At 50.0% G+C, this 26,165-nt stretch overlaps 2 protein-coding genes across 8 annotated transcripts in view; one reads left to right on the top strand and one right to left on the bottom strand.

Moving 5' to 3' along the window:
* HMOX2 (heme oxygenase 2) overlaps positions 1-5,749 on the top strand; it is a 38,083-nt gene extending 32,334 nt beyond the window's left edge. The window contains exons 3-6 of one of the 2 annotated variants that reach the window (XM_066275040.1): positions 1,965-2,082; positions 3,522-4,013; positions 4,935-5,061; positions 5,152-5,749. In XM_066275040.1, the coding sequence (XP_066131137.1) occupies positions 1,965-2,082; positions 3,522-4,013; positions 4,935-5,061; positions 5,152-5,279 (865 nt within the window). In that variant the 3' untranslated portion in view covers positions 5,280-5,749. Of the gene's footprint in view, positions 1-1,933; positions 2,083-3,521; positions 4,014-4,934; positions 5,062-5,151 lie in introns of both variants that reach the window. The other variant, XM_066275041.1, reaches the window with a different exon arrangement.
* An 844-nt stretch (positions 5,750-6,593) lies between these two features.
* CDIP1 (cell death inducing p53 target 1) overlaps positions 6,594-26,165 on the bottom strand; it is a 30,363-nt gene continuing 10,791 nt past the window's right edge. For 3 of the 6 annotated variants that reach the window (XM_066275045.1, XM_066275046.1, XM_066275044.1), the window contains 5 exons: positions 10,070-10,150; positions 9,380-9,481; positions 9,104-9,259; positions 8,036-8,309; positions 6,594-7,924 (listed from right to left, as the gene is read on the bottom strand). In XM_066275045.1, coding sequence (XP_066131142.1) covers positions 7,813-7,924; positions 8,036-8,309; positions 9,104-9,259; positions 9,380-9,461 — 624 coding nt within the window. In that variant the 5' untranslated portion in view covers positions 9,462-9,481; positions 10,070-10,150 and the 3' untranslated portion in view covers positions 6,594-7,812. The remainder of the gene's footprint in view (positions 7,925-8,035; positions 8,310-9,103; positions 9,260-9,379; positions 9,482-10,069; positions 10,151-26,165) is intronic. The other 3 variants (XM_066275049.1, XM_066275047.1, XM_066275050.1) reach the window with 2 other exon arrangements.

Raw genomic sequence — 26,165 nt, 5'->3', positions numbered from 1 at the left:
CACTACTGAGAAGTAGGTTACAGTCATTCCATGTATCACCCAAGTCCTTGGGAGCAGACTTACATGTGCCTGCCCTGTGCTTCCTGGCAAGACCCTGTGTATATGCTGGAGTTGAATTTCTGAGCAGCCCCTGCCTACCAGCCTAACAAACAGACACCCTGGAGTTAGAAAGGGGCAATTCACATATCATATACATGCACGTGTACATGCATCCAAGCACCCAGTCTCTTTATAGCAGCAATTTTCAACCAGTGTGCCATAAGAATTTTTATGTGCACTACCTTACTGTTTAGTAAGGGCACTGACCTTGTTTCCTTTAGATTGTCAAATAAGACAATAACAACAGCCAACACAATAGCCATCCAGTATGATTGCCTTTTTTATTATTTATTTGTTTGTTTATTTATACTCAGTGAGAGGAATGGAGGTAGAGATAGACTCCTGCATATGCCCTGACGGGATCTACCCAGCAAGCCCACTCAGGGGTGATGCTCTGCTCATCTGGGTGTTGCTCTGTTGCTTGCTCAGCAACCAAGCTCTTCTTAGGGCCTGAGGGGGAGGCCATGGAGCCACCCTTAGTGCCCTGAGCCAACTTGCTCCAGTTGAGCCATGGCTGCAGGAAGGGGAGAGAGAAAGATAGAAAGTAAGAGGGGGAGGGGTAGAGAAGCAAATGGTTGCTTCTCCTGTGTGCCCTGACCGGAACTCAAACCTGGGACATCTACATGCCGGGCTGATGCTTTACCACTGAGGCAGCTGGCCAGGGCTTGACTGCCCTGTCTTGAACCATAAATATTTAGGTTATATAATGGAGTTGCATCTTACTGGTCAATTCTTTGTACCAGTAATCATTATATACAAGTAGAGGTGGTTCTGGCCGGTTGGTCAGTGGTAGAGTGTCAGCCTGGCGTGTGGATGTCCTGGGTTTGCTTCCCGGTCAGGGTACACAGGAGAAGTGCTCATCTGCTTCTCGACCCCTCCCCCTATTATTTCTGTATTTCTCTCTCTCTCTCTCCCCCCCTCCCCCTCCCCCTCTTGCAGCCATGGCTCAATTGGTTTGAGTGAGTTGGCCTTGGGTGCTGAAGATGGCTCCATGGCCACTGCCTTAGGTGTGAAGAAGAGCTCGGTAACTGAGCAACAGAGCAACACCCCAGATGGGCAGGACATCACCCCCTAGTGGGCTTGCGGGGTGGATCCCAGTGGGGGCGCATGCAGGAGTCTTTGTCTCCCCTCCTTTCACTGGAAAAGAAAAAAAGTAGAGGCACCTGCTTTATTTTTTTTTAAAGTGAGGGGAGGGAAGATAGACTCTGCATTTGCCCGACCAGGATCCCCTCAGCAACCCCTGTCTGGAGCTGGTACTCAAAACAGGAATCAGCCAAGCAATCCTCAGCACCTGGGGCCAGTGCTCAACCTAGTCAAACCACTGGCTGGGAGAAGGGAAGAGAGAGAAGGGGGAATTAGAGGGGAAGAGATAAAGATGGTTGCTTCTCATGTATGTGAGCTATGACCAGGGATCGAACCTGAGATATTTGCAGGCTGGGCTGATGCTCTAGCAACTGGACCAACTGGCTAGGGCCCACCTGATTTCTTTTAAAAGTCACTTTGGGCCTGACCTGTGGTGGCGCAGTCGACCTGGAAATGCTGAGGTCGCCGGTTCGAAACCCTGGGCTTGCCTGGTCAAGGCACATATGGGAGTTGATGCTTCCAGCTCCTCCCCCCTTCTCTCTCTCTCTCTCTGTCTCTCCCTCTTCTCTCTAAAATGAATAAAAAATAAAAATAAAAAAAAATAAAAGTCACTTTGGAGCAAAAATGTACGTACTTATTTTTTTCCCCTTTGGTAAATCAATCAAAATCTCACCTATTTTTTTTGACTGGCAAAACATATGTTTTTTGGTGTGTCACAAACTTTTAGTAACTAGTTTATATGTACCATAAGATGAAAAAGGTTGAAAATCGCTGCTCTACAGGATGGCGGACCTCTCCGAGCTCCTGAAAGAAGGGACCAAGGAAGCTCATGACCGGGCAGAAAACACCCAGTTTGTCAAGGACTTCTTAAAAGGAAACATCAGGAAGGAGCTGTTTAAGGTTTGTGCGTTGGGTATGGATGGGGTCAGGTTGGGGACCTTAGTCACATGAGGAAGGTCCTCCCTGGAGTTGCTCCAAGGATAAGCTAGGCCTTTCTTTTGTTTTCTTCTTTTTTTGACAGAGAGAGAGAGAGAGGGACCAGATAGGGACAGACAGGAAGGGAGAGAGATGAGAAGCATCAGTTCATCGTTGTAGCACCTTAGTTGTTCATTGATTGCTTTCTCATATGTGCCTTGACTACGGGCCTTCAGCAGACCGAGTAACTCCTTGCTCAAGCTGGTGACCTCGGGGTCTCAAACCTATGTCCTCCACATTCCAGTCTGATGCTCTATCCACTGCGCCACCCCCTGGTCAGGCCAAGCTAGGCATTTAATTTTATTTTATTTATTTATTTATTTATTTATTTATTTATTTATTTATTTATTTATTTTTTACAGAGACAGATAGTGAGTCAGAGAGAGGGATAGACAGGGACAGACAGGAATGGAGAGAGATGAGAAGCATCAATCATTAGTTTTTCCATTGAGCGTTGCAACACGTTAGTTGTTCATTGATTGCTTTCTCATATGTGCCTTGACCGTGGGCATTCAGCAGACCGAGTAACCCCTTGCTTGAGCCAGCGACCTTGGGTCCAAGCTGGTGAGCTTTGCTCAAACCAGATGAGTCTGCACTCAAGCTGGCGACCTCGGGGTCTTGAACCTGGGTCCTTCCACATCCCAGTCCAATGCTCTATCCACTGTGCCACCTCCTGGTCAGGCCCAAGCTAGGCCTTTCTTAAACTCTACTCTTTCCTGATGTCATGCTGTAGTTTTCAGGCTTAAGTGGGATAACAAAGGTGCTGTAAGAAAGCAAAAGTATCCGTGTTGTAAAGAATTCACCATGTCATTCCTTTAAGAAACATGAGTTTCCTGAGTGTGTGAAATAATTCACTGTATAAAAATGGGCCTCTGGGGATTGGAAGGGGAGGTACTGCTCAAGCATTTGTCTTTACGGCTCAGACACAGGGGGCGGTGGGCTCAAGAGCAGCCAGTCAAAATCCATCGTCTCGCCTGACCAGGCGGTGGCGCAGTGGATGGAGCGTCGGACTGGGATGCAGAGGACCCAGGTTTGAGACCCCGAGGTCACCAGCTTGAGCATGGGCTCATCTGGTTTGAGCAAAAAGCCCACCAGCTTGAACCCAAGGTCGCTGGCTCCAGCAAGGGGTTACTCGGTCTGCTGAAGGCCCGCGGTTAAGGCACATATGAGAAAGCAATCAATGAGCAACTAAGGTGTTGCAACATGCAACGAAAAACTAATGATTGATGCTTCTCGTCTCTCTCCGTTCCTGTCTGTCTGTCCCTGTCTGTCCCTCTCTCTGACTCACTGTCTCTGTAAAAAATAAATAAATAAAATTTAAAAAAATTTAAAAATCCATCGTTTCTCCCAATCACCCCCAATAGCTGGCCACTACTGCACTTTACTTCACATACTCAGCCCTCGAGGAAGAAATGGACCGTAACAAGGACCATCCAGCCTTTGCCCCCTTGTACTTCCCCATGGAGCTGCACCGGAAGGAGGCACTGACCAAGGACATGGAATATTTCTTTGGTGAGGACTGGCAGGAGCAGGTGCGGTGCTCTGACGCTACCCAAAAGTATGTGGAGCGGATCCACTATGTGGGGCAGAATGAGCCAGAGCTGTTGGTGGCCCATGCCTACACCCGCTACATGGGGGACCTCTCGGGGGGCCAGGTGCTTAGGAAGGTGGCCCAGCGTGTGCTGAAACTCCCTAGCACAGGGGAGGGGACCCAATTCTACCTGTTTGAGAATGTGGATAACGCGCAGCAGTTCAAGCAATTCTACAGGGCTAGGATGAATGCCCTGGACCTGAACCTGAAAACCAAAGAGAAGATCGTAGAGGAGGCCAACAAGGCCTTTGAGTACAACATGCAGGTACTGTTGGGGGCTGGGTGGGAAGGGGCCTCTGATAGTGTGAGCTTATTAGAGCCGCCCAAACGGGCATTGGTGCGTTAGGACAGATGCGCTGCAGCCAGCCTAAAAGTTGAGGGACCAAATAGGCCACAGAGGACATGAACCCAGTAATGGCTTTGCCTTATTTGATAGGTCACCTCTGTGTCATGTTTTAGGAAGGGTGAGGCTTCACCGTGAAGTGGGCTTGGGGAGAATGGAGATGTCTCCCTCTCACCAGAGGATTCTGATTTTAAGGAATGGAGTTCTTCCTTTTTAGCATGGGTTGCTATGAAAAGTCTTGCTTGGTAAGTTCAGAGAGAGAACCAAAACTGTCTACTAGTACACTTTAGATGGGGCTGAGGCCAGGGAGGCTGATGCTGTCCCCAGAACCCAGGCCATCCCTCAGCACCAGCAAAGTAGCCCTGGAGGGCAGTGAAGCACCAGCCTGACTACAGGCCCATCAGCCTGCTAATCTGACAGCAGGCCTCCAGGGTCCACTCAGGATAGGAAAGCCCTGTTGGGGCATTTTCCCACATACCTTTTTCTGTCATTTCTTGCTAAAAATACCTAGTGGCTGCAAGTGGGGAAGCATTAGAGCTCACAGTGTTTTTAGGGCAGTACTTTTGCTCTCATGTCTGTATCCTGATAGTTTGTTGTGGGAGATGTGTGTATGGTCAGCAGCCATCGGGTGCTGGACAGCACAGGTGTGGCTATACTTCCCAGAGCTTGTGCTAGGGCAAAGTGCCAGGTCAGTGTGGCCATCCCCACATGGAGCTGCTGCTTTACTGGTTTGCACTTGTGACCAAGCCTTACCTGTTCCAGCTCTCTCTGCACAGAAGAGTTTTTTCTCTGAAAGTCAAGTGTACTCAGTCCAGTGATGGTGTTGATCCTCTGATCCTTCAGATATTCAATGAACTGGACCAGGCTGGCTCCTTGCTGGCCAAAGAGACCCTGGAGGATGGACTACCCGTGCACAATGGGAAAGGAGATGTGCGTAAATGCCCCTATTACACTGCTGAACAAGACAAAGGTAGGTTTTGTCTATCCCAAGCGCCCCTCACAGGGCAGGTATGTCAGCGTTCCCACTGATGCCATGTCCTCTGTTGGTGCTGCCACACAGGTGCCCTGGAGGGTAGCAGCTGTCCCTTCCACACAGCCGTGGCTATGCTGAGCAAGCCCAGCCTACAGTTCATCCTGGCCATTAGTGTGGCCCTGGCTGCTGGCCTCTTGGCCTGGTACTACATGTGAAAGACCCATCACATCATGTTGGCACCCTCCTGAGTGACTGCTGGCCTCCGCCCACCTCCACCAATGACAAAACCACCACCTCAGGTGACTTTTTAAAAAAATGCTGGGTTTGAGAAAAGCAACCAATAAAAGCCAGACACTAAAGGCTCTGCTTATTAGTGTTCTCTGTGGCTCAGATGGTGAGCTGGGTGCAGGCCCCCAGGCTGTGGCACTGGGACCAGCCTGGGCCTCTGGAACCAGCTCTCCTCCTGGCCACCATACCTCTCACCCTGAGGTTCTTCTTTCTTCTTGTTGTGCCAGCATTTAGGTGGGTATCCTTCCCCTGCTGAGAGTGGAACAGCCAGAGGGCCCCCCAAGATGCTCTTACTGTACTGCAGGGCTCTCCTGGGGATGTGGTATGGAAAAGCAGCCAGGCAGGCACCCTGCCTCTAAGGCCTTGGGAGCTGTGTCCTGGGCAGCCAGTCCTCATCCTTCTCTAGCAAAAACCCCCAAGACGTGTATCCAGCCATGGCCTGTCCCCTCCTCTGACCTGTGTCATGTTACAGCACTCGGTCAAGTGGACTCTTGACACTGCCTGCCCCTCTCCCTGGTACAGGTGTCTTCCTTGCTGGTCCCTGACAGTCCCTCTGGTTGTGCTCCCAAGACTGCTGTTACCTTACAAATAAAAATAAAAAACCATGTTCATGTATTATATAACAATTGATTGTCTAAAATAGAAATGGTGAACTTAAATATTTTTATTAATAGGACTCTGTTATTTTATATATTGGGGCTCTGTGAACATTTTATTCACAAAATGGTTAAATTGTAGGGAAACATTTTTCTTCTTAAACTGACTGAGCCTGCCTACCTCCACAATTCAGATGAGGGGTAGGGACAGCACCAGCTCAGAATATGGGGGCCAGACTGTCTGCTCCCACCCAGAAGCCTTAGCCCTAGAGGCTCTGTCTTGCAAAAGGGAATGAAGCTAAATGCTACCAGAGTAGGATGACCCTGAGCTTAATCTGGGGGAGGGGGGAGCACTGTAGCCTACAGATCATATGGGCAGACGCTGCGGTGTGGAGATGGGTAAAACCAGTATCAGAGATAGAAATAAATATAGCCAACACATGCCCTGGCTCAACAATAACTGGAATGCCAGGGCTCCTGGACACTAACTCTGACTTAGTTTAATTAGGTATTTAAATGTCAGTGTCACCCCTGGGTAGTCAGAATAGCATAAGCAGACTTGACCACTCCCCACCCTTAAGTCTACTTGTATAGCCCCACCCTCTTTCCCTTGCAAAAGAAGAAAGCCAGGCAAGAGAGCAGAGGCCTTGGGCAGGGGAGTGAAAGGACCAATTTAATGAACTACAAACAGACTGGCCACAATTCACAGTGACAGAAGGCCATGCAGTGGCAGTGTAAGAACAGGAGAGGGGTGGCAGCAGGGTACAGCGGTCCAGGGAGCAAGTTCACAGACAAACCATTCAGAAAATGAAGACACCATGGCCTCAGGCCCAGGGCAGGGCTAGCAATCCACCAGGGTACTTTGGCCACTTGTGGTTGCTCCTTCCTGGTCCCCAATCCAGTGCTCCAGTTGCTCTTGCTGTGGTGCCTGGAGCAAGCACACGACAGTGAGTCAGCCTGGGTAAAGGGCCCAGCGTTCACCAGAAACATGTACAGAGAGCACTGTAAATCTTTAGTGCCTGCAGGGAGGGGTCCCCTATATGCCATCTCTGGTCCCAGCTGGGATATGCCAGGCAGAGCTCATGCCCACACGCAGCAAGGACCTGGTTTAGACAGGGGTTCCTGGGCATTTTTTATGCCCCTCATAAAGACACCTTTGTAGAGGCATGGCCAGGAAAGGAGCTGGGCAGGGGCCAGAGGCAAGTCCCTTGGTGAGCCAGGGCCCAATCACTTATCCCATGAACCAGTTGTGCTGACCTCTCTCTCTTATTCCAGATGGCTCCTGGGTACTTAAACAAGGTGTTGAGTTCCTGAGAGTTCTGAGGGCTAGAGTCATTTCTTCCTACCATCATGCCTACCTCTAGCACCCCAGAAACAAACCTTGGCCTTATGACCCTGTCCTGTTTGGGTTCACACCCCTATTCTCAGTCCAGCAGATAGGAAACTGTGGCTATAGACACAGCCACACTGTAGGTCCAGGTCTGAAAAACCAGTCACTGCTCTGGCTGCTTTTGGTCCCAGGGAGAATCCGGACCAAACCTATTACCTCATATAAAAACGGAGGAGACCCCAGCAAGGAGATCTTTCCCAGCTTATTTTCCTAATCACAAACATTAAGCAAACCAGCAACACACATGCTCAGTGCCAGCTCCCTACCACTCGCTGACCCTTGGCCTTAAATCCAACAGAATTTTTGCCAGAAGAGTCAGATGCTCAGGGAAAGGCAAGGCAAAGAGGACAAGACTTCCAGGGGACCGGTGGAATAGCTTCCACTCCCAGGTGGGAGTGGGGACATGAGCCACTGAGTGTGGGGAGCAAAGCACAGGGGACCAGACTGACAGCAGGGACTCCAGTCCAGGCTCCGTTAGCACAGGCGCTTGTAGGTGTAGATGTAGGCTTTGCAGCTGGGGCATGTGTGCGTCACATCCTTGAAGTCATTGATGAGGCAGGGTATCAAGCAGCAGCCCAGATCACACCTGAATCAGAGATGGGGAGGCCTGAAGAGAAGGTACCAGGGGCACAGTATCTACTCCAGCTGGGTAATGGGCAGGCACAGCCCCCACCCTGCAAGCACCCACACTACCTACCCCATGAAGCAGCAAAAGAAGCCCAGCACGAAGTTCATCAGGCCAATCTCATAGGAGATCTTGGTGGTGATGGCCTGCTGGCAGTGGGGACACACGGTCTGCACGGGTGCGCCCTCAAAGATCTCACCCTGCAGCACTGTCACTGTGGTGGCAGCCCCTGAAGGCACCAGGACCGTGGCTGTGTGACCTCCAGGGCCAGGGTAGGGCCCTGGTGGGTAGGGCCCAGGTGGATAGTAGCCCATGGGTGGATGGGGGCCTGGAGGAGGGTAGAAACCTGGAACGTCATAGAAAACAGCAGACAGGTTACTGGTTTGTCACCTGCCACATAAGAGGTAAGCACAAAGGCCCAAGGCCCCCAGCACCCAGGACATGGTTGAAGCCTTGGATAATAGGCCCTGGGTCAAGGTGACTGTCCACATTCTCCTAGCTCTTCCTTGGGGTAGGGACCAAAAGAAAGAAGATACTTGACCCAGCCAGGCATGGCAGAGAGCTGAGAAGAAGGCCCACTCTTCCCCTTGGTCTCCGCTTGATGCATTTGTTCCCTTGCCTCTGACACATAGCAGACTGGGTGCTGTGCTTAAGGATTTTAGCCACAGGAAGGAAAGCCACACCGCTCAGCAGCCCCTCTTGTGCACACAGGGCTCTCCCCACCAGCATCAGGTCCTGACTGCAGTGCTACCTGGCCCACCTGAACTGGGGACACATGCAGGAGCTTTAGGCCCTTCTCTGGCCTGAGTAGTCCCTCTGAAGAGCTGCTGCATGAGCAGGAGATCAGGCCTACACCATGGACTCAAGCTTTTGGCAGGGAGTAGCCCCTGTACCACCCATAAGTCTACAGCACCTGTCACTGTGCCCAAGGGGCCTTTCCACAAGTCAACTCCCGGCAGGGCCCCGGACTTCCCTCCTGGCTCTATGACACCTTCCCATGTTCACCTTCCATGCAGACAGTCCCCCGGCCTAAGTAGTAAAACACCCTCACATGCAACACCAGTCTGACTAGCAAGGACTGCACAACCCTCCTGGGCTGGGCAGACCGCTGCACTCTACTGGTATCCCTTCCAAACTTACCTGGAGGCATGAAGGCGCCATCTGCATTCACATGTGGAGGGATGAAGCCAGGTTGGGGCACTGGATGACCTGGTGGCTCATAGGGTGGGGGGCCAATGTCTGCAGGGGGCAGCGACATGCCTGGTGGGGGCTGCATCACAGCAGGGGAGGTTCGGCCTGGACAGAAGCAGGGAAAGGAAGCTCAGGGCCCTAGCCACACTATCAGTGGGAGGGCTGCTTCAGCAGCTTGGATGGGCGAGGGCCAGAGACAGGACCTTCAGGAGCACTGAACCCTACCTGGTGTGAGCGGGGCTCCACTCTTCTCCAGAAGTGGGGCTGTGGGGCCTCCAGGATAAGGAGGGGGCGGGTCACTAGACATCTTTGAAGTTTCTCCTAAACCTGGAGGGAAAACCCGGAAGTGAACTGTACTCCCAGCCACCCTACTGCCACTCAGACGCTGACATGTGACAAGGGGCTGCTACGCAAGATGTGTAACAGTCCCCAGAGAGCCACCCTTACTGAGCCCAAGCACATAGGGTCTCCTGTGTCTCCTACTGCAGGTGCAGGTGCCCCCTGCTTTCGGGGCTCAGGTCACCTTTTATTCCCTTCCATGCAAATCTTCACACCGGGCAGAGCAGGGCTGATGAGCTGGGGCCCACTCCTTTAGGAGAAAGGCCACCAGGCTCCCTCTAGACACTAGAGATGCCCCACATCACCAGGGGTGACCATCATCATCCTCATCTCTCAGGAAGCTATTAACCTCAGAGGTCACCTGCACTTCCTGTTTGAAAGCCAGAGGGTGAAGGTAGCTTGGTGAGGAGGATGAAAGCTGATGAGATAAGCCCCCCCCCATCGGGAACCTAATCTAAGGATCCTCATCAGTGCAGCAGCTTGGGCACTGGTCCTCTCCACTCAGGGATTACTGTGCCAGCCTCCATGCCAGGGCACTATGGTCTCCTTGCTGAGGGGATCTGGGAGACATTTTACCTCCAATCCCAGGTTTTCCGAGTTGGTAGACAGGTGAGGCTCCTTCCAGCTCTGGAGGCTGTTCCAGAGGGCTCTGGGGGGCTGTTTCAGGGGGGGAACAACAGGTAGCTCCCTCAGCACCACGGCTGGGCTGGACCTGAAAACCTGGCTTCTATGAAGCCACACGCCTGCATTCGTCTGGCCTCCCCACCCTCTGCTGCCTAGCAGAGTGCCATCCCTCATTCCTACCCACTCCTTAGGTCCCCCTCCCCCTTCTCATGGCTGGTCCTCTGCATCTTCTCCCCACAAGGCCCAGACCAGCGCCCCAGCAGTGGCTCTCGGCCAGTTGTGCACAGTTGTGTGTCTGCCCTTTGTTTTGTTAGGTGAATAGAGTAGGAAGGAAGATGGTGTCGGTTAAGTGGAACATTTTTCCTCATTTCCTTCACAGGGTTCACTGAGCACCTGTTTAGATTATAAACAGTACAGAAGATCCAGTGAAAGACTCCTCTAGTCTATGTAGCTCCCTCCTAGAGCCCACCAGTGTTCACTTCAGAACCACACAGTAATGGAGGGCCACAAAGAATCCTGCCAGGGAAGAAGGAGTCTGGAGCCACTAAGTTTATTAAATTTAATGAATCAGTGTCAGGGCCAGAGGGACCAAGTCCAAGCAACAAAAGACAAAAATAAATTCAATTTCATTAAAATTATAAACTGCTTCAAAAGACACCATCTATAAAGTAGAAGAGACAACCACAGACTGGAGGAAAATTTTTACAAATCATATATCTCCTAAGAGACTTGTATTTAGAATATATAAAGAACTCTTCTGACTCATTAACAAAAAGACAACCCAATTAAAAAATGGACAATGGATCTGAGTAGACATTTCTCCAGAGATAAATGCCTAATAAGCATATGAAAAGAGGCTGACTGCTGTTAGACACAAGGGGAATGCAAATCAAAACCACAAAGAGGCACCATTTCATACTCACTAGGATGGCTAAATGAAAAAAGAAAACAAGTATTATGTAGAGAAACTGGAACCCTCACACACTGCTGGCTTGGTGCACCTGCTGTAGAAAATGTCTGGCAATTCATTAAGAGTAACCACGTGACCCAGTAATTCCACTCCTTTGGCAAGCATTAATATGCTTTATGTTTGTATGGAATGTCTGTTCTGTATGTTTTATATAAGGAATCATAAAATAGTGGTCCTTTGTGACTGGCTTCTTTCACTGAGCATGTTTTCAAGGTTTATCCATGCTGAATGTGTCGATATTTCATTCCTTCTCATAGCTGAGTAATATTCCCCTGTACAGATATATCCAGTTTGTTTATTCATTTATCAGTTGATGGACATGAGTTATTTGTACTTTTCAGCTATTATGAATAATGCTGCTTTGAAAATTCATGGGCATATATATTTTTTTTTATTTATTCATTTTTAGAGAGGAGAGAGAGAGAGAGAGAGAGAGAGAGAGAGAAGGGGGAGGAGCTGGAAGCATCCACTCCCATATGTGCCTTGACCAGGCAAGCCCAGGGTTTCGAACCGGCGACCTCAGCATTTCCAGGTCGACACTTTATCCACTGTGCCACCACAGGTCAGGCCATGGGCATATTTTTGTATGACACTGCTTTTGAATTTTCAACTGAGCTATTTTTTTTTTTTACAGAGACAGAGAGAGTCAAAGAGAGGGATAGACAGGGACAGACAGACAGGAATGGAGAGATGAAAAGCATCAATCATTAGTTTTTCGTTGCACATTACAACACCTTAGTTGTTCATTGATTGCTTTCATTTCTTTTTTTTTTTTTTTTTGTATTTTTCTGAAGTTGGAAATGGGGAGGCAGTCAGACTCCCGCATGCGCCTGACCGGGATCCACCCGGCATGCCCACCAGGGGGCGATGCTCTGCCCATCTGGGCGTCGCTCTGCTGCAATCAGAGCCATTCTAGCGCCTGAGGCAGAGGCCACAGAGTCATCCTCAGCGCCCGGGCAAACTTTGCTCCAATGGAGCCTTGGTTGCAGAAGGGGAAGAGAGAGACAGAGAGGAAGGAGAGGAGGAGGGGTGGAGAAGCAGATGGGCGTTTCTCCTGTGTGCCCTGGCCAGGAATCGAGCCTGGGTCTCCCGCACGCCAGGCCGACGCTCTACCACTGAGCTAACCGACCAGGGCCTCATTGATTGCTTTCTCATATGTGCCTTGACTGTGGGCCTTCAGCAGACCGAGTAACCCCTTGCTCGAGCCAGCAACCTTGGGCTCAAGCTGGTGACCTCAGGGTCTCGAACCTGGGTCTTCTGCATCCCAGTCCGACGCTCTATCCACTGCGCCACCGCCCGGCCAGGCAGTTTTAAACCTTTTTAATGTCATATATTTCTCCCATCTCACACCAGGCATCCCCAAACTACGGCTCGCGGGCCGCATGCAGCCCCCTAAGGCCATTTATCTGGGCCCCCGCTGCACTTCCGGAAGGGGCACCTCTTTCATTGGTGGTCAGTGAGAGGAGCACTGTATGTGGCGGCCCTCCAGCGGTCTGAGAGACAGTGAAGTGGCCCCCTGTGTAAAAAGTTTGGGGACCCCTGTGACGCAGACCCTATGACCAAAATTTTGATAATCCCTAAAATGAGTGCATCACTGTTTACTTGAATGACCCCTAAGGCATTTACTTGTTACTTTCAAAAAACAAACAAATAAATAGGGAGCACTTTTTTCATTTCTTGAATTATTTCTTTGGGCTAATCTTGCCAGAAGATTATCAAAGGGTATCAACATTTTATACGTCTTGTGAAGGATTTCAATTTACAGTGCAAACTTCATATACTGCTATCACAATTTGTAATGCTGACATTTGAATACTTTTATTCCTTTGACTACTATGAGGCGGAACATCTCCCCATGTCCTTATAAGGTACATGCTTGCTCTTGAGCGTTGCTGGTTACAGTATAATTATCTTTTGAAGACATGGAGGCCAAGAAAGTACAGGACATGTCCAAGGTCACGTGGCATATTCATTATAGAGGAAGAGTGAGTCTAGGACACTGAGTGACTCTACCACCCTCCACACCCAGCGGCAGGTGAATGCAGGTGAAGTCCAGCAGTACCATGTCAAGAATGGAGCAGCAGAGCCTCTAGTGCAGGGGTAGTCAACCTTTTTATACCTACCGCCCACTTTTGTATCTCTGTTAGTAGTAAAATTTTCTAACCGCCCACTGGTTCCACAGTAATGATGATTTATAAAGTAGGGAAGTAACTTTACTTTATAAAATTGATAAAGCAGAGTTACAACAAGTTAAAGCATATAATAACCACCAAGTACTTTATGTCGGGTATTCGCTAAATTTGGCAGAATAAATCTTTATAAAACAAATTACTATAGTTAAATCTATCTTTTTATTTATACTTTGGTTGCTCCACTACCGCCCACCATGAAAGTTGGAACACCCACTGTGGGCAGTAGGGACCAGGTTGACTACCACTGCTCTAGAGCATCACAAAAGGCCCCCCTTCCAGGCAAGAACCACTGCTCGTCTATCAGGTATCCTAATTGGAGAAAAAGGAGCCAAGTCTGTTAGAACATGGCCCACCACCTGCCATAAACTCCCATCTTATGTCTGTATGGGATTCCTCTGGGGTGCCTCCACTGTCCATCATGCCTCCCCAGCTCACTGGGGAACTGACCAGGCCCTGGGATGTTCTGAGTGGTCGGGAAGAAGAGCTGCACTGAGCTAGGTGACTCACTGGAGCATCTTTAGGTTCTTGAGAGAGGAAGTAGCCTGGGTCCTCCAAACCCCTCTACATCTACGGAGCATGTGCACTTGTGCATACACACCAAGCTCTACCTCTGAGAATGCAGGCAATGCCTGCATTCTCATAAAAAACAAAAAACAAAACTAGATCTAAGTCTGTTGTCTCCCAGAGCACAAGAATTCTAGTTTTAGAATTCCATCATCATCATGATGGTACAAAGTCCCCCTTGGTGTCCACGCAACCCTGAACTATAGGTACAGAGGTACACTGCTGCACGCCACAGAGATGCTCAGAACATGCACAGGGATACTTCCACTCCAGGCACTGACCGCATGCACCAGAACTCCTCCTCCTCCCCCTTCACTTTGGAGCAGGGCCCTGCTGCTCCATCTCGGTTTCCTCCTCTCCCTCCACATACACCCCCATCCTCTAGCTACCTTCCTGAACTACGGCAGAGACTGGGGGTGGGCCCCTTCATATAAAAGAGAGAGGTTTCTGAAAAATGGCTCATGAAGATTTACAGAACTCAAACCCCAGTTCTTCCACCACTTTCCTCCCAATATAAAACCAAATGTGTATTCCCACAAAAGTCCATCATCTAAGGTGCAAGGAAAACTATAAGCACACAGTATTTTTAAAAGTCATGTGGGCCACATCTGTGGTGTTGCAGTGGATAAAGCTTTGACCTGGAATGCTGAGGTCGCTGGTTCAAAACCCCAGGCTTGCCTGGTCAAGGCACATATGGAAAGCAACTACAAGGTGATGCTTCCCCACTTCTCACCTTCTCTCTCTAAAATGAATAAATAAAAAGTCACATGGGCCCTGGCTGGTTGGCTAAAGCATCAGCCTGGCCTATGGATGTCCTGGGTTCCATTCCCAGTCAGAGCACATAAGCAACCATCTGCTTCTCTTCTCCTCCTTCTCCTCCTCTCCCTCTTCCCTTTGCGCAGTCAGTGACTCTATTGGTTTGAACGTTGGCCCTGGGTACTGAGGATAGCTCAGTTGGTCCAAGTGCATCATAAAAAATAGCTTGATTTTGGCCCTGGCCGGTTGACTCAGTGGTCGAGCGTCGGCCTGGCGTACAGGAGTCCCAGGTTCGATTCCCAGCCAGGGCATACAAGAGAAGTGCCCATCTGCTTCTCCACCCCTCCCCCTCTCTTGCCTCTGTGTCTCTCTCTTCCCTTCCCGCAGCCAGGACTCCACTGGAGCAAAGTTGGCCTGGGCGCTGAGGATGGCTCTGTGGCCTCTGCTTCAGGCGCTAGAATGGGTCTGGTTGCAACAGAGTGACGGCTCAGATGGGCAGAGCATCGCCCCCTGGTGGGCCCCGGTCGGGCGCATGTGAGAGTCTGACTGCCTCTCCGTTTTCAAATTCAGAAAAATACAAAAAAAACCCCCACAAAACTTGATTTTGAGCACTGGCCTCAGACAGGTTGCTGGGTAGATCCTGGTCAGGGTGCATGCAGGAGTCTGTCTCACCATCTCCCCTCTCACTTAAAAAAATAAAGTTAAGCCTGACCAGGTGGTGCAGTGGATAGAGCATCAGACTGTGACGCAGAGGACTCAGGTTCGAAACCCTGAGGTTGCTAGCTTGAATGTAGGCTCATCTGGTTTGAGCAAGGCTCACCAGCTTGAGCCCAATGTCGCTGGCTTGAAGCAAGGGGTCACTCGGTCTGCTGTAGCCCCCCCCTCCGTCAAGGCACATATGAAAAAGCAATCAATGAACAACTAAGGTGCCGCAACAAAAAACTGATGCTTCTCATCTCTCTCCCTTCCTGTTTATCCCTATCTATCCCTCTGTCTGTCTCTGTCATAAAAAACAGTCACATGTCTAAAATCCAAAGTTTTCCAATAAAAATGCACACGGCACAAATTAAGCTACAAACACAAATGTGGCGTCAAGATCTCAGCCCCTGTGATTCCAATGGTGGACAGGTGCTGGAGTGTTGGTTATGAGAGGCTAAGGAAAAGGCCCTGAGACCTGTGGGCTTGCAGTTCCCAGGAGAGGAGAGCAAGGCCTGGCGTCCTAGGAGCTAAATGAAGTCAACTTGCAGCCTCGGAAACCCGAAACAGGCCTCCCAGCCTCCTGTTTAAATCTTATAGTTATGAATTATGAAAAAATAGGGAATGTCTGAAAACCTTCACAAGTTTAACATTAAACAGAACAGGAGTTCCTCTAGGGGCCCAAAGGACTTTACATAGTACACCCCTTCACACCCCTGGATTTTGTAAATGTGCAAGTTATACCCAGTTAAAATAATAAAATACAAAAAATTCTCTCAGAATAGAGCTGGAGATCCAGCTGACCCAACACAGTGCTGAGCCCCAGCGGTGCACAGGTGTGAGGGCAGAGATAGGACAAGGCTCAGACTCCACCCTGCCTCAGATCTCATGAACATCTAGCTCTTCCTGACTCACCCATGAGCATTGGGGCAGAGGTGTTCTCAGCCAAAACACAGTAAATGAGAAAGAACAGTCTTAAATAAGGTCCTTGGGTAACAGCATTGGCATACCTGTCCAAGGCCCACTGAAGTGTAGCAACAATCACACCAGATACTGGCTGAGAGGGTAGTGTATTCCAGGAACACACTTCTCTCCCAAGCCTTGTAGGATTGCAGAAGTCCAAGAGACATCACAGAGAAAGTACACAGAGGGTAATCCTCACACCATCCTCCGACTGACATTCCCTGGGAGCTTGCTATGAGTGCAACAGAACAAGTATGAACTCAGTCCTCAAACCAGCCTACAGGCAGCTTTCTAGCATCTCCATTTTAGAGAAAGTCAAACCCAGCTCAGTTATGTGCCCAGGGTCACACAGCCTTGCAAGTAAAAATTTTAGCTCTTTCCAAGGAATTCCTGAACCTTCAATTCCTATTCACCTGTTTTCAGGCACAGTTTTAGGGGTGCTAGGATATTTCCCACTTAGCAATGAAAAACAGCCATGTGCTGTCGCCCCAGCCTTGATGGCTCCTACTTTAGAAGCCATGGGCCATTGGGAAGTAGCCCCTCCAGAAATGTGTATAGGGCAGAGGCCGGGTTCCTGAGGCTTTGAGGATCTGACAAAGAAAATGAATGTCCCCTTGACTGCATTTTCAGGTTGAGGCCCCACCTGGAAGGAACAGCCCAGGGCAGGGAAGCAAAGTTAGAAGTCTCAAGACTCTTGAGAAGGTACCGTGAGGACTCAAGTACATGCTACGAGCCTGCAGCTTCCCCATTGCTGTTCAGTGTAATATACATCACAGGCCTGTGTCCTTGAGGGGATCAGCAAGGTAACTCTTAGGATGAAGAGGGCTACAGGGCGAGGCTCAGGGGAGCTGGAGACAGACTTGAGAGAGCCCCAGGGACAAGGGGGTGGTGAGTCGTGGCTAGGAGAGGGACACCGAGTGCTGTTACCCTTATAGGGGAGGGAGGTGGGCTTGCATGTGCCCCTTGGTCCACTGGGGGACAGAATCGGGGCCACTTGAGGCCCAATCTGTTCCGTGTCCACAAGCAAACACAGCATAGCGCCTGCTGTACTTTTACACAGGAAATTATTCCAGTCACCCTAAAGCGAGATGAGGCTTGTCTCCACGTCTGACTTTGGACCCACCACCTGCCCACTCCCCACTGCGATCTCATTTTGCTTTCCCAAGGGCACAGGCACTGGGGGCTTCTTAGGGCAGGGTGGGGGAAGGACAGTTCTGCCAGGCACTTCCCTACCTCAGCCAAGCAAAACCTTGAGTGCCACCTGCCATTCTGGTGGGATCAGCAGCAACTGTAGAATCTAGGCCTGCTCAAGTGCCCGCCTGTTCCGGAGTGGAAACTTTGGCTCTGCACCCCAATGCTAGGAGCCCAGCTTCAGCCCCTCCAGCTCCTGAGCCCTCATACCACCCCCCACCATTAGCCATGTCACAGAGTAATCAGGCCTCATCTACACAGAGCAGCTCTTGAGTTTCTTCCAGGTGAGTGGGAGGAACATGGTGAGGGTTTTCCCAGGTGTGAGGATGAAAAGTGTTCTGAGACTCCTGCTGTGGGTTTTATAGTATGGGGCTATGAAAACAAGCAAAACTGCTTCATTACCCCCAACCACAACCTCAACCCCAACCTCAACCCCAACCCCAGCCCGTCTTTAATCCATCTAAGCAGCCACTGAGGAATGTGACAGCTCTGAGGAAAGAATGCAGTCTTCCAATGGGGGCCAGGATGGCAAGAACCCAAGACCCCACCGCTTCTCCAATTCACAGGGGAGTGAGGATTTGGCAGTTCACCAGTTAATGGAAAATGGAGAGCATGGATAGAGTGTAGGGCTCCGGATTCAATCAGCCCCGTCTGAGCCTCATTCTTCCTGGGGACCTGAGACGAGAACCCCTGCCTCTGGCTGGCTGCGTGCAGAGCAGTGATGACGACGCATGCCCTGTACTGGGCAGACCTGCTGTGCAGGGAAGAATTCTTTAGGGTGAAAACATACAGCTACCAGGGTTATGAAAATGTTCTTGAATTTGACAGTGGTGATGGCTGCACAATTGTGACATTAAAACCACTGAATTGTGTGTGCACTTTGAAAAGCTGAATTGTATAGTTTGTGAATTATATCTCAAAAAAAAAATCAGAAAGCAAAAACAAAATACAGCCCTGGCTGGTTGGCTCAGCGGTAGAGCGTCGGCCTGGCACGCGGGGGATCGGGGTTCAATTCCCAGCCAGGGCACATAGGAGAAGTGCCCATTTGCTTCTCCACCCCCCCTCCTTCCTCTCTGTCTCTCTCTTCCCCTCCCGCAGCCAAGGCTCCATTGGAGCAAAGATGGCCCGGGCGCTGTGGATGGCTCGGGCACTGGGGATGGCTCCTTGGCCTCTGCCCCAGGCGCTAGAGTGGCTCTGGTCGCGGCAGAGCAACGCCCCGGAGGAGCAGAGCCTCGCCCCTTGGGCAGAGCATCGCCCCTGGTGGGCGTGCTGGGTGGATCCCGGTCGGGCGCATGCGGGAGTCTGTCTGACTGTGTCTCCCCGTTTCCAGCTTCAGAAAAATACAAAAAAAAAAAACCCCCACAAAAAACAAAAAACAAACAAAAATACAAACCACTCAGGTCAAGATAGTTCTCTTTGTATATATATGCATGGATATAAATGAAAGACGGCAAAGATACACCTCAGACCGAAATCTTAGCCAGGGCCTACTTTTTTTTTTAATTAAACAAACAAGGCCCTGGCCTGTTGGCTCAGTGGATAGAGCATTGGCCTAGTGTGCAGAAGTGCTGGGTTCGATCCCTGGTAAGGGCACACAGGAGAAGCGACCATCTGCTTCTCTACCCCTCCCCCTCTTGCTTCTCTCTCTCTCTCTCTCTCTCTCTCTCTTCCCCTCCTGCAGCCATGGCTTGATTGGAGCAGGCTGGCACTGGGCGCTAAGGATGGCTCCACTACCTCCGCCCCAGGTGCTAAAAAGAGCTCAGTTGCAAGCATGGCCCCAGATGAGCAGAGTATCACCCCCTAGTAGGCTTGCTGGGTGTATCCTGGTCGGGGCACATGCAGGAGTTTGTCTCTCTGCCTCCCCTCCTCTCACTGAAGGAAAAAAAAAGAAGCCAAGATGGTTTTTGTGTATTATTTGTGTAATTAAAAACAAAATTTTGGGGAAAAAAAACAAAAACAAATTTTTGAAAGGAATATAATTGTAGAATAGCTCAGTAAGGGACAGCTTTGATTCCTGGTGATACAGGAGGAAGGACACCGTCTCCACCGCCTGGTGCTCAATTTCAGCTGTTCTCTCATCTGGGTCTCCCATTTTTCCAAGAGGATTTCAAAGCACAAGACCTCTGAGCCCTGGGGAACACCTCTGGGCCCTGGGAAACGCCTCTGGCATTCTGCTCTGTTCCTGACTCTTCATCATTCACTGGCGAGAATGATGTTGTTGATCCAGGGCCAAAGCCAAGCCAAAGCCAAAGCCAAGCCAAAACAGCAGCCTAAGTCAGCTCAGGCGGGCTCCTGGTGGGAGCTGGGCGGGCCTGGGCCCTTGCCAGCAGGATCTGCTCCTCTGCTTACGGCTGCTACTCAGGCGCGACTCTGCAGTCTACACGGTCCTGTACATGGCCGTCCTGCATACTGCCATGAGGGTGCCAACCCTGTCTCCACATCCAGTCTCACTCCAGACAGGACCTGTCATGGAAGTATACCCACACCCCCTTCTGAAAAAGGCCTGGTCTGAGAGGGTGGGGAGGGAGCAGTTTGAAGCTGAGACCCACCTACACATGAGTGGGAAATCCTGAAGAACTGAGGACAAGAGCCCAGAAAGAGGACTTTTTTCCCTTTTAATATATTTTGAGAGAGACAGAGAGACAGGAAGGGAGAGAGATGAGAAGCATCAGCTCCTAGTTGCTTTCCCTTTGTGCAGTGATTGCTTCCCAGAGAGGGAGGAGGGGGGAGTGAGAAATCAACTAGTAGCTGCTTTCACTTTAATCGTACATTGAGCTTCTCCTATGTACTTTGACTGGGCTGCGCCAGTGTCCCCTTGCTCAAGCCAGCAACCTCGGGCTTTTCATGCCAGTGACCCTTATGCTCACGCCAGCAAGCTTTGGGATCACGTGGACAATTCCCTCATGCAAACCACCGAACCCACACTGATGAACCTGCACTCAGAGCCAGCAACCTCAGGGTTTTGAACTGGAGACCTCAGTGTTCCAGGCCGATGCTTTATCCACTGCGCTACCAGGTTAGGCCAGAAGGAGAACTTTCCAATATCAGTTTCCTCCACAGGCTGCTAGAGGAGTTAGTGGTTTTGAAACTTTTGGTCTCAGGACGTCCTTTACACTTGATTATTGAGGACTCCAAAAAGAATTTGTGTTGTAGGTTATATCTATCAGTACCTACCTAGCATATTAGAAATAAAAAATGAGCAACTTAAAAAGTATTTATTAATTAAAAATGAACTCATTATATGTTAACATAAATAACATTTGAAAATTAACTACTTTCTAAAACAAATTTAATGAGAAAATAGGCCTCATTTTACATTTTTGCAAACCTTTTAAATGTCTGGCTTAAAAGAAGGCAGCTAGACTCCCTATCTGCTTCTCTATCTACCGCAGGAAAATCCAGCCTCCCACATTTAAATAGTAGTTAGAAAAGAGACAAGCATTTGAACAGTCTTTTCAGATAATTGCAGATATTCTTCATTACGTAAAAATTTTACAAGTTATATTTTCTTTTTTTAATTTATTGATGTTAAAGAGAGGAAAGGGGAGAGAGAGAGAGAGAGAGAGGCAGAAACATCAATCTGTTTCTGTATGTGCTTTTTTGTGTGTGACAGAGACAGAGGGACAGACAAGAAGGGAGAGAGATGAGAAGTATCAAGTCTTCACTGCGCCATCTTAGTTGTTCACTGACTGCTTTCTCATAGGTGCCTTGACGGGGGGGGGGGGTGTTTACAGCAGAGCGAGTGACCCTTTGCTCAAGCCAGCGACCTCAGGGTTTCGAACGTGGGTCTTCTTAAGTCCCAGTCCGATGCTCTATCCACTGTGCCACTACCTGGTCAGGCTGTTTCTGTATGTGCTTTGATCAGGGATTAAACTGTCAACCTCAGTAGATGAGGATGATACTCTAACCAACCAAGCTATCTGGCCAGGGGTCAGTGTAGTTTCTTTCTTTCTTTTTTTCTTTCTTTCTCTCTCTCTCTCTTTCTGTGACAGAGACAGTGAGAGACAGAGAGAGGGACAGACAAGGACAGACAGACAGGAAGGCAGAGAGATATCAATTCTTCATTGTAGCTCCTTAGTTATTCATTGATTGCGTTCTCATATGTGCCTTGATTGGGGGGGGGGCTCCAGCAGAGTGAGTGACCCCTTGCTCAAGCCAGCAACCTTGGGCTCAAGCCAGCAACCTTGGGCTTCAAGCCAGTGACCTTTGGGATCAAGCCAGTGACCCTGTGCTCAATTTGGTAAGCCCGCGCTCAACCTGGATGAGCCCACCCACAAGCCAGTGACCTTGAGGTCTCGAACCTGGGTCCTTTGCATCCCAGTCCGAGACCCACTGCTCCACTGCCTGGTCAAGCTTTCTTTTTCTCAAAGATTTTACTTATTGATTTTAGAGAGAGAAGGTGGGGAGAGGAAGCATCAACTCATAATAGTTCCTTTTTTTTTTTAAAAAACATGACCCCATGGTCGTTATCTTTTTTTTTTATATAATATTTTATTTATTGATTTTGAGAGAGAGAGAGAGAGAGAGAGAAAGAGAGAGAGAAGGGGGAGGAGCAGGAAGCATCAACTCCCATATGTGCCTTGACCAGGCAAGCCCAAGGTTTTGAACCGGCAACCTCAGTGTTCCAGGTCGACGCTTTATCCCACTGCGCCACCACAGGTCAGGCAGTAGTTCCTTTTTATTTTTATTTTTATTTATTTTTATTTTTTTCATTTTTCTGAAGCTGGAAACAGGGAGAGACAGTCAGACAGACTCCCGCATGCGCCTGACCGGGATCCACCCGGCACGCCCACCATGGGGCGATGCTTTGCCCACCAGGGGGCGATGCTCTGCCCATCCTGGGCGTCGCCATGTTGCGACCAGAGCCACTCTAGTGCCTGAGGCAGAGGCCACAGAGCCATCCCCAGTGCCCAGGCCATCTTTGCTCCAATGGAGCCTTGGCTGTGGGAGGGGAAGAGAGAGACAGAGAGGAAGGAAAGGGGAAGGGGTAGAGAAGCAAATGGGCGCTTCTCCTGTGTGCCCTGGCCGGGAATCGAACCCAGGTCCTCCGCACACTAGGCCGACGAGTAGTTCCTTTTCATATGTGCCTTGAGCAGGCAAACCAAGGGTTTTAAACCAGCAACCTTAGCATTCCAGGTGGATACTTTATCCACTGTGCCACCACAGGTCAGGCAATTTATTTTTATTGCTTCTCACTTGTGCCTTGATCAGGGATTGTACCCATGACCTCTGGTGTGCTGGGTGGATGCTTTACCCACTGAGTCACCCAGCCAGGGCTGTAGTTTCTTAAAGGTTGCAATATGGAACCTGAATCCTTAACAATGACCTTTTCCTACTCTATTACATTAAACTTCATTGGTCTACCTTGCACTGTAATGGTTTTACACATGCATAATTTTGTAACAGCATGCATGGTTTACTGGAAAATATTAGTTCACAAGTATGAGCCCGGATTCTGTAGATTTAGCGATGTTGACACATCTCATTATGTAATCTCCCCCTTAAAAAACTGACATTGTTACTATCACCACCAACCTTATAAAAAAGTCTATCACGAAGTTCTCAAATTCACAGTGGTAGATACAAGTTTTCTAAAATTCTACCTAATTTTTATTTGAAAGTTCAAATTTTATCATTGGCAACAAATACAAAAACAAAGGCTAACTTTGTTCATTTTCAAGAAAATGTCTGCTACATCCCCAAGTCTGAATAACCAGTTTTTCTTTCAACATCTGAGTGCAATGAAGAAGCCAGGTTGTCAGCTCACAGCTCAAACTATACTCGTGCTTTCCTCTGAGGCGGCCACCACACTGAACACATATGCTGTCTGTCGCCTTACATTTCCTCACATGGAGTATTAAAAAGGGGTACTCAAGGGTCAAGATTTAATGAAGTTAATGACTTTTAAATGCTTTTTCTTAAATGAAACTGGAACGTGTGTGTGAGCACGCGCAGTGAACACAATTACAACAATGATTGGCAGGGTGTGGTGCCACTGCCATGGGTGGGGTCAGCCTGGCAGCGGTTCATTCCCCACTGCTTTTGCAGACCAATATGAACGTCAACACAATGATAAAGGGCAACAGAACTAATAGCATCTTAGTGTTAATCAAAATAGTTCTGACCCTCAGTACCTGAAAAATTTTAGGAAGCCTCCATGTGACTGCACCTCACCTTTTAGACGAGATCGGGCACGTTCAGGGTGGTATGGCCGTAGACCACCTCACCTTTTAAAAACCACCATGCTGCCTGACCAGGCAGTGGCGCAGTGGATAGAGCATCGGACTGGGATGCGGAAAGACCCAGGTTTGAGACCACAAGGTCACCAGTTTGAGCGCGGGCTCATCTGGTTTGAGCAAAGCTCACTAGCTTGGACCCAAGATCGCTGGCTCGAGCAAGGGGTTACTCAGTCTGCTGAAGGCCCGTGGTCAAGGCACATATGAGAAAGCAATCAATGATCAACTAAGGCGTTGCAACAAAAAACTGATGATTGATGTTTCTCATCTCCCTCCATTCCTGTCTGTCTGTTCCTATCTATCCCTCTCTCTGATTCTCTCTGTCTCTGTAAAAAAAAAAACAAAAAACAAAAAAAACAAACCACCATGCTAAAGGAACCCCAACGGAATGTAAGGGAGTCCCTGCAGACAGAGGGACCAAGTGGACTGTCCCAGTGAGCCCAAGTTGCTGCTGTGGCAGCAAGGCCCCGACCCAGGGAGGCTTGCTGAAATGTGCAGGGCTTTAAAGGAAGCATCAGACTAGTTCAGACCCAGATCCATCACTTTCTAGCTGTGTGATCCACTGAGCCTCGGTTTCCTCATTTGTAAATGGAGTTATCAACGTTTACGTCTCAGGACTGGAGCAAGGTTTACAATACACAGTGTATGCAAAATGCCCAGAGCAGCTCAGGGACTAACACGCAGGAACAGTGAATAAACAGCACCTGCTATCCTCATTACTTATGGTGAACAACTTCCAACAGAAAGGAAAAACAGGCACTGGAGCCTCTGCCAGGGCAGCTTCTGTTCCCACCACAGCAGGGATCCTGTGTGTGCTCCTCACAGGATCCCGAGGGAATAGCAATCAATCCCAGCCTGCTCAGCTAAGCCAGCAGAGCTCATCTGCAGCACAGCCAAGTGGAGGCCACGTGCTCTGGGGGGCCCCTGAGACAACTCTTGGCAAGGAAGGGACACTAGCAATCCTCCGACAGGGTCATCACTCCTTTCAGACAGCTGCCGTGGAGCTCCATGGTCGGTGATGCCCCAGAAGGGCACTCTGCCCACAGATCCTGGGTACCCACTGGAGATGCTGGTGGCAGCTGCTGCAAGGCTGCATTTCCCAGGGTGCACTGGCTTGCTCCTGCCTCTCCCCTGAGGGCCTCACCCTCCCTGCAGCCATGGCACCAGGATGCCAGCTGGCCTCAGAGGGGCTCCTCTGTCCCCAGGAGGCAGGTTCGAGGCATCTGGCCAGGAGCAGAGCTTTGGGCTTTGCTGGGAAAACTAAAAGGCAGCTCCCACTACTGAACAAAGGAGGTACCCACTGCATGGGGAGGAGCAGAGGCTCAGTGGGAAATCAAACACCCTGCCTGGTCCCTGGGTCTCCGAGACTGCCCAGAGGGTGGATAAGGGGAGTGCACACAGCCTGTGCCAAGCGTGCGGCCCAGTGGGAAATCAAACACCCTGCCTGGTCCCTGGGTCTCCGAGACTGCCCAGAGGGTGGATAAGGGGAGTGCACACAGCCTGTGCCTAGCGTGCAGGCCCAGTGGGAAATCAAACACCCTGCCTGGTCCCTGGGTCTCCGAGACTGCCCAGAGGATGGATAAGGGGAGTGCACACAACCTGTGCCAAGCGTGCAGGCCCAGTGGGAAATCAAACACCCTGCCTGGTCCCTGGGTCTCCGAGACTGCCCAGAGGATGGATAAGGGGAGTGCACACAGGCTGTGCCGAGCGTGCAGGCCCAGTGGGTCTCGTCTGTTCCTGGGAGGCCTGGCCCACGGGTGACTTCTTCCACACCGCACCTGCCCATCTTGGAGGCTGCATGAGAACTGAGATCATGCAATGTGAGTGTCCCTACAACTGGGGCACTTACTTGCCGGATATGGCTGCTGACTCCCTGGGTAATGAACGCCACATACTGCTCTGTTCCCTCAACTCCCCCAGTGGGGCTTAAGAACAGTCTGCCTGGTGGCCACTTAAAGAGGTCCTCAGAGCAGGGACAGGGAATAACCAGCAGTCTGTTCATGATGACATATAGTTTCAGTACTGACTTTGTGCAGGGCAGAGGCTGGGGAAGAGGCAGGGAGTGAAAGGTGCAGTCCTGCCTCCCAGCAGCTACAATCAAATGGGGGAGACAGGTATTATAATCACACTAAAACCTAAAACCTAGTTACAAAGTGCAACCAACAGTATACAGGGAAGTCCAGGGGACTGAAAGATCTGATCCAATGCAAGAATCAGGGAACATCTTTCCAAGCAAGCTGGGAGGAGGAAGTCGAGTTAATGAGACCAGCAGGCAAATGCGGGAATGGGAAACAGTGGCGTTATAAACAAGTGGTCCATATCTGAAAAGCTCTCATTAAGGCTTCCCAATGACTGGCTTTTTCCAGCTCACACCACCTCCACCCTCAGAGGCCGGAGGCGCTGGCTGGCTGAGCAGGCCCTCAGGGGGCTGCCAAGTTCTAGCACTGGTGGTACTGGAACACCCTGAACACAGCCATCTT

This window comes from Saccopteryx bilineata, chromosome 4 (assembly GCF_036850765.1).
Source record: "Saccopteryx bilineata isolate mSacBil1 chromosome 4, mSacBil1_pri_phased_curated, whole genome shotgun sequence".
Classification (NCBI taxonomy): Eukaryota; Metazoa; Chordata; class Mammalia; order Chiroptera; family Emballonuridae; genus Saccopteryx; species Saccopteryx bilineata.
Note: the sequence above shows the minus strand (reverse complement) of the source record. Positions and strands in the feature narration are given on the sequence as shown.